This window comes from Rhinolophus hipposideros (genome assembly GCF_964194185.1).
Source record: "Rhinolophus hipposideros genome assembly, chromosome: 20".
NCBI lineage: Eukaryota > Metazoa > Chordata > Mammalia > Chiroptera > Rhinolophidae > Rhinolophus > Rhinolophus hipposideros.
Genome location: NC_138066.1, coordinates 33,933,493 through 33,946,487, shown reverse-complemented (window position 1 = coordinate 33,946,487; position 12,995 = coordinate 33,933,493). Strand labels below are relative to the sequence as shown.

The window sequence follows — 12,995 nt, the reverse complement described above, 5'->3', positions numbered from 1 at the left end:
AAGAGACTACAAAGCTCACAAGAGAGGTAATTATCATCACCATGCTGCCTGCGGAAGAGGGGATGTGACTATCAGGCAAAGAAATTCAGAATAGAACAGTCAAGACAATCAACACTAAATTCTCCTCTTTGGATATACGATTTAACAGAAAGTATCTCTAGATATTAAGGTTAGTTATGAACAAAGCTTGGGAGAATTTGTGTAGCTTAATCCTTCCTTTTACCAAGAGCATGGTTTTACTGGCTTTGTTCTGTTCTTCAATAGTCTTGCTCAGGCCCTCCTATTTAGGATACAAGACGCTGACAAATACTTTTAAACAGAATTTTTACTCTTTCCTACCCACCCCTGACATTTCTTCTAGTGATTGAAACCAGAGCCCATATCAGCGTCCAATTGAGTCTATGAACCTTTCCCCCATTCACAGTTCCAATTCTATGAATCCTTCCTATGAAAAAGTCAAATAGCAAAAGTAGAGACAGGCAAGGAAGGAAGAAGGCTTACCTCTGTAGTGCTCCATTCTAGTGTGGTGGGTGATACCCTGTGATCGAAAACTGAGGCTCAGGATATAACGAGGATCAGAGCTGTCTCGGACCAGGAAAGAACCATCTGGTTTCCCTTTCAGCTTCATCTCTGCATCTTCCCAATTCATTGGTCCCCAATACCAACCACACTATCAAAGATTAAAAGCAGTCGAGTGGTTAACAGAACAGAAAAATGTCCCAAGTTTTCAGCACAATCTATCTTACCGCAGGAGAACACCCCCACTTCCAACACGTTTCAGTAGGGAAAAAGCTGCGGAGAGTTTCAGCCATTAGCAATGAACATTGGGCTCATCATACTCTTAGCCCTGCAAAGTTATAGAAGAATTCTACAGTTCCCTTCCCAACGCCATACAAAGAAAAGGGACCTGGGGCAATCAATCTGCCACAATCAGCTTAGACTACGTAAACACTTCTCTACAACCTTTATCATGTTCAATTTTTTTTTCCTAAGATTCAATTTTACATCTTTTATGGAATAGATAATAGCAGCATATTGCTTTATCACTGTAAATATAGAGGCAAGGAAATGACCCTTCCTCTAAAAATAATAAAAGGGGAGCCTGGTACAGAATTAGGGAGCAGGAAGGGGTAAGCCACCACTGCTCAGGTACCACCTACCTTCTCCAACTCTCGAAGGCTGGCTGCAAAGCTGCTCGAGTCGGGCCGGTAAAGGGGACACTGGAGGTGTTGCGGGGGCTGGCTGTGCAGGGATTCAGCTGCTCTGATGGGAGCAACCCGGGGAAATGCATCTGCAGGGCAAGACCGTGGTGGTCACTTGTTTACCCTCAATCCTCCCAACCATAAGCAGACCCTCCCCCCAAAACAGAGATGCTAACTGAAGAGGGGCAAAGCATTAGAAGCTAAGCTGAAAAGGGTGGAAGCCAAAGCAGTGGGAAAGAGCTGGATGGGCGGGCTTGTGTAAGCTGTGAAGGATGGGTGGGGGCACTGAACCCCAGGATAGGGGGTGGGGAGCTGCTCACTAACCTGACTAAGGTGACTACTTCAGGACTTTCACCAGCCTAGAGCGATTCCAACTTCTCCCACCTCGAGGTGAAGTGCCGGTAAAGCAGCCTTGGAAATAGTGACTCGCTTACTTGCCCAGGAAGTGTAACGATTTTGCCAGGCAAGTAGAAAAGAATGCCGATTTCATTCATTTTACTCCTTGGGTACTGGAGGCTGGCAAAGCAGGTATGGGCTACTAAATGCTTGGTACTTATTTACAAGGCTGCGGTCAGTATGAAAAGCTTAGAAAAACCACAGAACTTTGAAAACCAGCAACATATTAAACCTCCTCACTGCCCTGAAATTAAAGTAGTCTCCCAAGTGATATCTACTTAAGGATTAAAACAGCAGTCTCAGCAGCAAAACGACAAAAAAATTCAATAGTCTTTTATCGCTAACAAAAATCAGATTCAACTCCATAAAGAAAAAGGGTTAGAAAAACCAGTTCTTGGCCTCATTTCCAAGTAGTTACGGTCTAGCCAAGGGGATGAAATTTAAGCTTTCTCCTAAGTTCTGTTACCATAAATAGAATTCTCCCATCCTTCAAAAGTTTATCACTTTGTGCTACCAACTCTTGCAAGTGTTGCCCCTAAGCTAAGCTAACCTGGGGCATGGGGTGGAGGTGGCGGAGGTAGGGGGAAAGACTGCAGGGAAGACCCCATCGGAGCCACAAGGACAGATGTAGGCAGCGTCCCACTGATATCATCTAGAAGAGAGAACAAAAGCAAGAGGTTCAGAAACACGAGTACAGAAAGAGCAAGGTGAAGCAGAGGAGAGGGAGAAGGATCATCAGGCTGCCCTCTGGGGCAAGATGGCCTGACCTTCACCCCGTCTTTATGCACAGAGGGCAACAATCATCTTAATCTGGTTTCCTTTGCTTGAAAGCAGGAAAATAAGGATATTCCTAACGTAGCCTACTAGCTATAGATTCAGGGTACGATAAATACAGATCTAATCCACGCACGGATAGTCAATGTTATAGCATGCAGGTAAGAGACCCAGTCAACCGCTTAAGTAGATGACAGGGGGGCTGAGAAAGAGACAGGAAATAATTGGGTCATCATTAGAAACCCAGGAGCTTGTTTGGCTCCCGGCACAAAACCGGTCCCTAGAGCGCCCCTCCCACTCGGACAGGAAGGCAGAAGGGAGGAGATTATACCTAGGAGGCTGAGACTTCTTCTCGGAGGAGGAGGGGGGGTTGGAGGGTGTGGAGAGGTCAGGCCCCGCTGAGAAATGTCCACATCCACAAGCGACACTGTTTCACCTGAGGGATTCATGGAGCAAGCATGTTATAGCAGCACCTTGCCCAAAGCTGCGGCCAGAAGCAAAGGCAAGCAAAGGAAGCTAGAAGTCCCTGGCTCTCAAAAAGCTCCAAATCTAATGCTCCCAGGGCTGGACTCACCCCCAAACACCTGGGAAGTCCATTTTAAACTCTATCATTTCTTTGCCCTGTTAAACGTCAAGGACTCTTTAGGACAAATACATGGGATGACAGTGGAAAGGCCAATTAATTGTGGTTCTGCCACTGACAATATAACCTTGATTGAACAAGGGGTCTTCTTTATGCAAATGGACCCATACCGTTTATTTTTTACAGATTTGTATACCACTTTCTGCCTTAGGGAGCACGGCAAGCAGCTTGTTATAAGCCCAAATGGACATAGAAAGCAAATGCCAGAAAAACAGTAAGAAATACACGGTAAGCTGAACACAGAGGGAGGTCCCAGTGTTAGCCCCAACTTCTTCCTAAATGGCTTACCATGTCTCTATTTTTCAGAAGATTCACTCATAAGAGAAACAACCACTTCAGATATCAACTAGTTCCTAATAGCTGAGGCAACAACGGCTGAAAAATACATTTACAACCCTAATAATGAACTACTTCCACAGTCAGCCAAGAGTCAGGTAAGCTTAGAGGAAGCTTCTCAGTAAAAACTTGATGGGGGTGGCATGTGGTTTCTCTTTACTTCCCAGCATGTCATACAGGTCTGTTCTCAGCCATGCGCACTCCTCCTTGCCACCCAACCCCATCTACCCTCTTTCCACCGGAGGATGAATGGTACTTTATTAACTAAGGTTGACAGCCAAAAATAGGTTTGTCTTGGTAGGTCTGATCCATAGGTCAGAACTCAAGATTTCTCTAAATTTAGCCCTTAGGGTGTTATTTACAACATCTTTTTCTTATTCAGGCTGCTGAATTAACTCTTCAGCTAAAATTTTATTATTTCCCAGTTTAGAAAGTGAGGTCTCTAAATTTAAAGTCAGGAGCTGGGCTTTCAGAATCTAACACAGTTTTTTACAAAGTTCTTGAACACTAATTAAGATAAGCAGAAAATCTGTCTAAAAGTCATCAGTGGAAGTTCTAGAAACCTGGTACTAATTCATCACATAGCTTTGTAACTGAGGTCCTAGCTGCCCAGAGCAAAATGCAACGAACTCAAATAAGTATGTTTCCTGAAGGGTCAGAGATGCCTAAATTACAGGTGTAGCACCTCAATACAAAGATGTAATTCAAAAGAGGTAAGACTGTCTGAAACAACACCAAACCTGAAACTACACATGTGGGTATTCTTTACTTTAGATAGGAAACAATTATTAACCAGAAAGACACGCTGCTACAGGATAAGATTCTTTAATTCTGAGCTGGGGTAAGAAACCTTCTTCTCCACCTGCGCCTGTTACAGCACCAACTAACTTATTCTGGCAGCTCATGGCCATCGACGTAGTAACGGGGGTTCCACTAGCCTGCTTAACATCTGAAAATGTCCATTCCCAAATCATAATTCTTCCAATCACCTTTTGAGAGACACAATATCTAAGAGTTTGAAATTGGGATTTTTTGTTTTTAAAAGGCTTCTTAGCCACAATCAATGAGTACCCAGTTTTTGAGACTTAAGGCAGTGCGCCAAAGACCTTTTCTGCAGCTTGTTCAAGCAGGAGCTTCACATCTGACTGACATAACAGTCTCCCTCTCTGAAAAAGTTCCCCGTTAACGAGAAGGCAGTTGCCCAAAGGACATTTAGCCCCTTTCCTACTTTAGCAACTGTGTTCTCTGCTGCAAGAGGAGAGACTTAAATTAGGTACAATGAAGAACTCTTGACAGCTGCAAGAACTGCTAGCCCCTAAAATGGGTAAGACAAGAGTTCATGTAATCCCCTTTGACCAGTCTTTAAAAATAGACCAGATAATCATGGATCATGTATATCAGATAATCCATGAAGCCCTTGGAAGCAGGAACAGGAGTTGTATGACTTCTAGAGAGTTCTTTATATACTGCAAGCCTATAAATCTGTAATTCCTCCTCTTAATTTATATGTGATGATCCTGAACTAAGCACTGTGTAACTACAGGGCCACCTAATTGCCAGCAAACAGTCACTACTCAAACTATAAAGCATCCAAAGTCAAGAACACATACGGCACCATAAAAACAGCCTCACCCCAAACCCAGCAGGCATGGAATGAAGAAAATAACTGTAGCCATGCCTGAAGCTCCCTCTGCGATCCATCTGTAAGTGTTTCCGAGCAGGTCTCATAACACTTGGGCTTTCAAATGTCAAACGAAAAAAAAAGAGATCACCCTTACCTGTGAACAGGGGGCTGAAGGAGACCGGAGAAAAGGCACTTTGAGTTCTGGTCAACCTGGGTTTCCTAGGGGGTAAGAAAGCACACAGAGGGAATGAACACAGATGCACTTAAATCACTACGCTATTCAATTCCAGATACAGGAAAAACACAGCAAACCCTAGTCATTGTCAGGAACACTTCTGTAATAAAGCCTAAAATATGCAGGAAAACACAGCAAACCCTAGTCATTGTCAGGAACACTTCTGTAATAAAGCCTAAAATTTAAAGGGAGAGAATGAAATAATTAAGGCAATTCCTTAAATAGATCTGGCTACAGAATTCACAGCCTATAAAGCAACGAGAAATTCCTTTGGATCTTTCCACACCTAGCGCATTAAGAGAGTAAAACATCTTGAGTGATAATTAGCAAGTCCATTTCTAGAGGCAGGAAGTCTGGATGCAGAGTTGATTTTCATATGGGAGCCAAGAAAACGGCTCTTGAGCTGAGCAACAGCCTTCCCTCTGGGCCTGTCCTAGGAGCAGGAGGTCCCAAAGTGAACCAAGGAACACATTAGGACTTGGGGTCAACACTATAGGGTGCACATGTAATCTTCAACCACTAAGACCTCTGATTTCTGCAAAAATGCCCCCAAGCCATAGGTCAAAGCCATCAGCTAACAAGGGGGCCTCCTCAGAACATCTTTGGCTGACCCCCTTCCCCTCTCTGAACTGCCAGTCACATAGCTGTCCCCATGACTTCTCCTTGATGCTGCTCCAGGGAACCAGCTGGAAAACCCAGATCTCCTGTGAAAAGATACACAAAAGGTAACTTTGCTTTGTACCAATTTCAACTGGCTTTTCAAAGAGAAATGAAAGAAATCCAGACTCTGACAAAGACTTTCTAGCTAGAAATGTGCTAATCTCAAATTCACCTCAGGATGATTGAATTGACTACAAAGGAAAAACTCGTGGAGGTGAAGAAAATATGCTCTACCTTGACTGTGGTGGAAGTTATGATGACTAAACATACTTGTCCAAATTAATAAAACTAGACACCTAAAAAAAGATGTTAGGTGGTATACAAATTATACCTCAATAAACCAGACCTTTTAAAAATCCTACCCCCGAATTGTGTGCCTGACTCCAGGCCTTGTAGCTGGCTCACCTTCCAAAATCACTCTCACCCAAAGGACAAAATGAAACTTCAACTGCACCAATAGAGGGGGGAAGAAGCTAAGAAAATCCAAAATGAAATCCTATTTAAAATTATTGTACTTTAGAAGATCTTTATGCATTTATGTTTTAACATAGATATCTGAGATTCCCAGAACCCACTTCAAACAAAATTTCAAAATCTTACCATGAAGACCTTCCTCAGAAACAGCCACGATGCTGGATTCCCTCTCCTGACATCTCCCACTCCCTCTACAACCTCCTCCATGCTGAGACTTAAGAAAGCTAAGGATGGTGCCCACGGCGAATGTCCCACCCACGGCACCCACAGGAGAGGTGGCTGCATCAAGACACAAGCACACAGAGTCCCTCTGTTTATAAAAGTTGCTCATGACAGTCTGAAGCTTCGTTCCAACACTCCCGAGGGCTGAAATGGAAAGCTAATTCCACTGGACATGAACTTTAAGACTGAAGAGCTTCCAAGCTGATTTTTATTTGAAAACTGTGGGTACAACATTAAACTCAGCAAGTAGAAACCTAAAGGACTGGCCTTTCAAAGGGTTCACACCTCAGCCATTGGCCGTTTGCCTCTTTTCAAAGGAAGCTGCATTACTCTGCCATCTGCCCATGCTGGGGACGAATCTCTTCAGTGCCAAGCACTGAAGAACGGCAGTACCCAAATGCACACAGCTTGTGGAGGCCTTCTCACTCCAGCTCATCTTCTCCCCCGCCCTAGGCATTTTGAAGAAGAAAATGATAGTTTCTAGGATCTAGAAAAAGAAATACATATGAATTTAAACCCAGGCAGAGCCATTTAAGAGCCCTGGGATGGTTGTGGAATGGTTTTTTTCCTGGCAAATAAGGGGTCCTCAGAGCTGGAAGCTTGGAGAAGTAGAAGGTCTAAGACGCTGAAAGGCTAGTAATAAATATGAGTGCTTCCTTTCCTCTTTGGGGAGATGCTGTCTAACTGAAAATCCAAAGCAGTTTCTGACTCAAGGATCCTGAGAGCATTCTAATGGCAGTCATTCATGAAAAGACCAATCTAGACGACTATAAAAAAACAAAACAAGGGAATGATTAACATAAAACTGAGGATGGTGGTTAAGAGGGGGAGGAGGGAGATGTAATCAGGAAGCAACACACAGGGGTCTTCAAAGGTAACTGATAACATTCTATTTGCTGAGCTTAGTGATGACTACCTAGGTATGCACTTTCTTCTTATTATAGTGCACACACTTTATACACCTTTTATATGTAAGAAATAGTTAAGATGATAAAAGTCCAAGTTCACTCTAAGCTGAATATGCTGTTTTTTGGAGAGTATCATGAATGATACAGCTCCAGGTAACATTTGTAAGTAACAATTCTATACCACATTCCCATGTTATTTTATTCCTCCCTAGATCACCTTGACAAGCATTAGGGAGCAAAATTAAGCCACTGTAACTCTGCCAATGGGTCACTAGTCTTTTTGCAGCAGAAAGATTTGATGGGGTGAGGGTGGGGAGGGGTAGGATTTGGTAGGCTATGCCTCAAGTGGCAGAACAGGACAGGAGTGGCAGAAGACCTTAGGCAAAGGTCTTCTTTGAGGGTAAGCAGTCCTTTGTGTCAACTATGCATTGCTTGTGCTGCAGGTAACAAAGAAACAGAACTGCCTCTGTCCATTTCCACTCTGTAATTACTAATTGTATGGCAACAGATCTGTGGGACAAAAAGTGTTAAAAGCATATTAGACTAGACAGGCCGACAACACACACTGATAAACCATTGGCCACTTTTCAAATTCCTTGAAACCTAAAATATAAACAATGAAATAGTAATGCCCTCCCTCTCTTGTCTATAAAACCCTTCTTCTGATGTCCTAAGATTTATACATGTCCTTTTCTAAAGTAACTTCCAAACAAAGGTGTCCAAATACCAGGTTTTGCAGCCATAATTTACCTCTGCCCCTGCTAAAGCATACAGTGCCAAGTTAGCCAGCCTGTGCCATTTCCAACACGTCATAAGCCAGTGTCTGTTCATGTGCTACAGGCACAAAAACCATGTGTTCATTTTTAGTTCCAATACACAGACATCTGTGCAGCAAGGTCAGATCCAACACTCCATCATAAACCAACTAAAGAACCTATGGAGGGAACTTCCAGGGAAAAAGCCAAGAGGCGTAGATAGTCCAAGGTCTAAAACCTTAGGAATGATATTAGCAGGGAAAATATTAAGGAGTGAAAGACATAAGATTCAAATGGACAGACAGAGATTTCTGAAGCCAGGCTGCTCATTCCAAAAGAGAGCTGCCAACCACAACCACTTCGTGAAGAATAGTTAAAAAGAACAACGGAATATGGACCCAAAACCCAAACATAAAGTCAGAACTCCCTCCCCATACCATCAAAATCCTTTTGCTCTCAGCAGGTCGTGCTATTTCTCAAAAAGACCCCCTAGACCCAAAGACCCAAGGAAACAGAGACAAGGGTTTCTCATATCTGCCAGGTCTGTCCACAACAGCAGGGCCCCAAACCGATGCCAAGGCAGCCTGCCTCTCTCCAGAAATGTATTTCCCCCCCCCAAATAGACAGGAAACCACTACAGAACTGTTCTTCATTTTTCCACCTTACAACTATGAAGACAGCTGATAACAGCCTCAACTGTTAACTAAGAAAATAAACCTTGAAAAATGAACAAGTACCCATTTCCAACCAAGTGTGTATTGTGTAATGATTCAGAAAGGATCAGATCAAATGCCATTTCCCACCAAGTATCAAGGAAGACAATCAGCTCAACATATGTGAAACAGACAAGGGAACTTCGCTGGTTTTCCTGAAATAGCAAGTCTATATTACACTGAAGCCCACAGGCATCAAGCCCAGCTCTGTGAATTCCAACATATGTGTTAAAGGCCTGGCCCAGTTCTCCACAACAGAAACCTAATTCCTTGGTGGGCCCATTTCTTCCTTCACTTGAAAAAACTTCTGTGAGCTAACTCATACTAGACTTAAGACTCAGAATATCCAGGCAGGTCCACTTAGCAGACTCTAAAGCACCTGAAGAGAACTTGAGTTTTGCTTACTGTTAAAATTTGGAAACTGTTAAGCCTTATAAAATGATTATAGGAAGTATTTTGTAGTGATAGCTGTGGGGAAGGTAGATGTTAAGAAAAGCAAAGAGAATCATGCCCAGAGGTTATTGTAAAAGCCCCAAATTATACAGCAAAGACTGCAGACTCATAATTACCTCCAATCAACAATAAGGAGGAAGGCGTATAACTTCTGGCAAGAGACAGATTTCTCACAGCTTCCAGGTCCTACCAATCAAAACAAGAGAACAAGCTAAAAATCCAAACTCATCTTTCCTCCCAACAGGGCGAACTTATTCCCAACAGGTTCAGATCTACAGAAATCACAACTACCCTGGCCAGACGTACCAAGTTTCTCACAGCTGTGAAGCTGCCAGCAAGACTGGCACATAGTAAGCTGTGTAAAAGCTAACAAGCAAATCTAACAGCACTAAATCCTAAGCATTAAAAAAAAAAAAAAATCAGTTCAATCTTACTACTTCTCCAAAAGCACAAAATATTCCATCTCAATTTCTCTTGTCTTCACTCTATTCCTATAAGAACAGGAAGAAGACAGGAATCACTCCCATTTTACTGATGAATAAAAAGGAGGAAGCATGAAGACGACAAAATTGGCCTGCATCCCACAGCTGATGCTGGAGTTCTAAATGGACTCTAGATGTTCCCATTCTCGTTCCAACCAACATGCTGCCTCCTAACAGCAGTCAACCAAACGTTCGTACACAAATATCTAGCTCTTCTCCAATTCATCAGAAAAGCCCCTGGACCAAAAAACGTAATTCTCCAGTGCCCTGAACTAAGCTTTGCAGAACAAGAGCCCAATTTGCTCAGCAGCAGCAATCTGTATTGTGCTTAGTGGGAGGGTTGGTGACAGAGCAGCCAATGACCATTAAGTTCTGCTTCCAAAGGCAAAAAACCGTATAATGTTATATGACTTTTCCTCTTCCTAATCTATTAGATGGAGCAGCTAATTTCACGCCACACATCATATTTGGCGGTTCTAGAATCATAGACCAAGTCCTGGTCAATATGGAACAAAGGCAAGACAGACCACAAGAAAATTAGTAATCTATCCTATGTCATTACCCACAGCTTCAACCCTGCCCTCCCCCATCTGATGAAAATTTCATCTATATTGGTTAAGTGGAGCATCGAATGCAGAGCCTAAAACAAAGAAAAAAGCTGTTTTAGCAGCCACACACTTTTCAAGATCTGAGCATGAATTCTCTGGGAGGCAAATGCAGAAACATAGGTCTACCAGAAGGGGCAACACGCATCAACGTACTGGTTTCTTTAGGGAGTTTGGGTTTGAGCCGATTCCCAAGATGAGCCCCTGGCAGATGTTTAGAAAGGGTAGCAAAGCCAACCTGCCCTCACACTTTCCTTTTGGGGCATCCGAACTCCCGTGAAAAGAGAAGGCCATGGGTGAATGGTTCCCAGTCCAGGTCACACTTCGGGATCAATGGGGGAGCTTTTGAAAAATTCAAATTGTTGGGCACTCAGACATACTGATCTTTTCCCCAAAGCTCCCCGCGTGATCCTGGTGCACAAAGTTCTCAATTGATTCATCTATCTGTTCTTCAGCCTTGGGCTGTGTCTCAAGAATCTATCACAGGAGCTGCACCAAAACCAATTCCAATCTTTCTAAGAATCCATTCCGCAGCACAAACTACAATGGCAGTCACCACAAGGGAAGTCTCCATTCATGGACACAGAAGTTGACAGCTTTCTAAACCAATGAACAGATCTAACACTGAAGGGTCAGAGAGCAGTGTACTCTTCAGAAATGCAGGAAAACTCGACGTCTAAGTTTGGAAGTTTCATCAATTGGCCGGAACTCATGCACCAATGCCTATGCTTCGCACTTCTTACATGGGCTTGAGAGCAAAGCTATTTTCTATGCTCACTGACAGCAGTCAGCACACAGGATTGAGACACCAAGTACATCTAAGAGACCAATCAGGAAAACAGAGATGAAGAGAGAAGCCCAACTGATAGCGGGCCTGCCACTGCACAAGTCCGTCACCTCATTTATAGGCATCAGTGTGAAAGAGGTGGGGTGCTGGTAACAGAAAGAGTAGCGAGCAAGGTGGTCAAAACGCAACACCAATTTTTTGTCCCAAAGGCCAAACATTTCCAGCAACCTCCCTGCCAGGGGTAATGGGAGACAGACACCTTGCAAAAACTTTAAAAGCTGGGCCCGGGGAGGGGAAGGGGAATGGTTTCAAATCATCTCTGAACTAGAGAGATGCCAATAGCTAGCTGACAAGTGTCACAGGGAGTGGACTCTTAGAGTGAAAGTTGTCTCCCATTATTAATTAGCTCTGACCTAATGAGCTATGTCACCACCTTTAGCCCCAAGTCTCTGCCTCCTTATGAAGGCCATATCATAAGAACTGTCAGGATCTTGTTAGCAGAATAAAAGGGAAATGAAACAAGAAAAGGAAGTTTGTCAGCCAGCCCCCCCCCCATCCACCCCCCCCCAGCCGGTCTCACCTCCCCGCGTCCAGCTCCCGGCCCGCGGAGCCTCCCACGTCTGTCAGGCTCGCAGCTGAAGCAGCCAGCTCTCCAGAAGGCCTCTTGCTGGCTCCATCCCCACCACCAGTGCCACCGTTGCAGCTCTTCGTGCGAAAGAGGCGACTGAGGCGGATTTTGAGGGAGCCCTTCCGCGAAGGGCCTGCGAGTGGCCTGAGGGGCCCGGGAGGGGGCGGGGGCGGGGGCGGCGGCTGCTGCTGCTCCCCTCTACTCAGGCGCCCTGGTGGCACCAAGTCCTGCAGCGGTAAGGGGACCAGGGGTAATTCGGGGCCTGGGGGCTGCAGCAGAAGCCGGCCGCCCCCTCCTCCTCCGCGGCCCGGGCTGCTGAGCTCCTCTTCCGAGCAGCTGTTAGTCTCCAGGCTCTCGGCCTCCGATTCCAAGCCCTCCAGGACTAGCAGCGCGTCGCTCGTTTCCGTGGGATCCTCCCCGGCCGGCGGGGCGGCAGCAGGCGGTTGGGGCTGCGGAGGGGACGGCTGCGGGGGGCACGGGCACGGGCAGCAACCCCCACCGACCGTCTTGATCGCCGGCCCCGCCGGCTGCCCGAGCCCCAGAGCCGCCAACTGCGCCTCTAGTCCAGCAGCCGGGCCCCAGGTCCGCTCGAGCGCCAACCCCGGGGGCAGGGCCTTGGGGTCCAGGGCACAGCGGTGCCGGGGACACAGCAGTTCCGAGGGTCCCGGCTCCGGGGCCGCCTCGGCGTCCTCCTCCTCCGGCGGCCGACCCACGTTGCGGAACACCATCAGCTGCGGCGGCCGGGAGCCCCGCGGACCCGGCCGCGCGAGGAAGGGTGGTGGCGGCGGGCCATGGCCCGGGGGCGGCGGCGGTGGGCCTGGCTCGGGGGCCGCCTCTCCATAGCCGAGCAGGCGGCTCAGGACACGGTACGAAGCGGCCGCCGCCGCCGCCGCCTCGCCATCCCGGAGCTCGGCCCCCTGCATCGGAGAGAGGGAGCGAGGGCGGGCGGCTGGGAGCCGGGCTGGGGTGGGGACTAGGCCGAGCCCCGCCGGAGCCCCGCCCGCCACGGGCCCCGGAGCGACAGCGTTAACGGCCGCCGCGGCCTCTGCCTCATAGAGGGGGCGGGGGACGCGCGGAGCCCAGCGCGAGCCCAGGCCG

General features: G+C 46.3%; 1 protein-coding gene across 2 annotated transcripts in view; it reads right to left on the bottom strand.

Moving 5' to 3' along the window:
* The window catches only part of SOCS7 (suppressor of cytokine signaling 7), a 29,829-nt gene extending 16,834 nt beyond the window's left edge, over positions 1-12,995 (bottom strand). Inside the window, exons 1-6 of one of the 2 annotated variants that reach the window (XM_081029046.1) lie at positions 11,850-12,995; positions 5,130-5,194; positions 2,704-2,808; positions 2,149-2,250; positions 1,161-1,291; positions 502-670 (exon numbers count right to left, since the gene is read on the bottom strand). In XM_081029046.1, coding sequence (XP_080885172.1) covers positions 502-670; positions 1,161-1,291; positions 2,149-2,250; positions 2,704-2,808; positions 5,130-5,194; positions 11,850-12,820 — 1,543 coding nt within the window. In that variant the 5' untranslated portion in view covers positions 12,821-12,995. The remainder of the gene's footprint in view (positions 1-501; positions 671-1,160; positions 1,292-2,148; positions 2,251-2,703; positions 2,809-5,129; positions 5,195-11,849) is intronic. The other variant, XM_081029047.1, reaches the window with a different exon arrangement.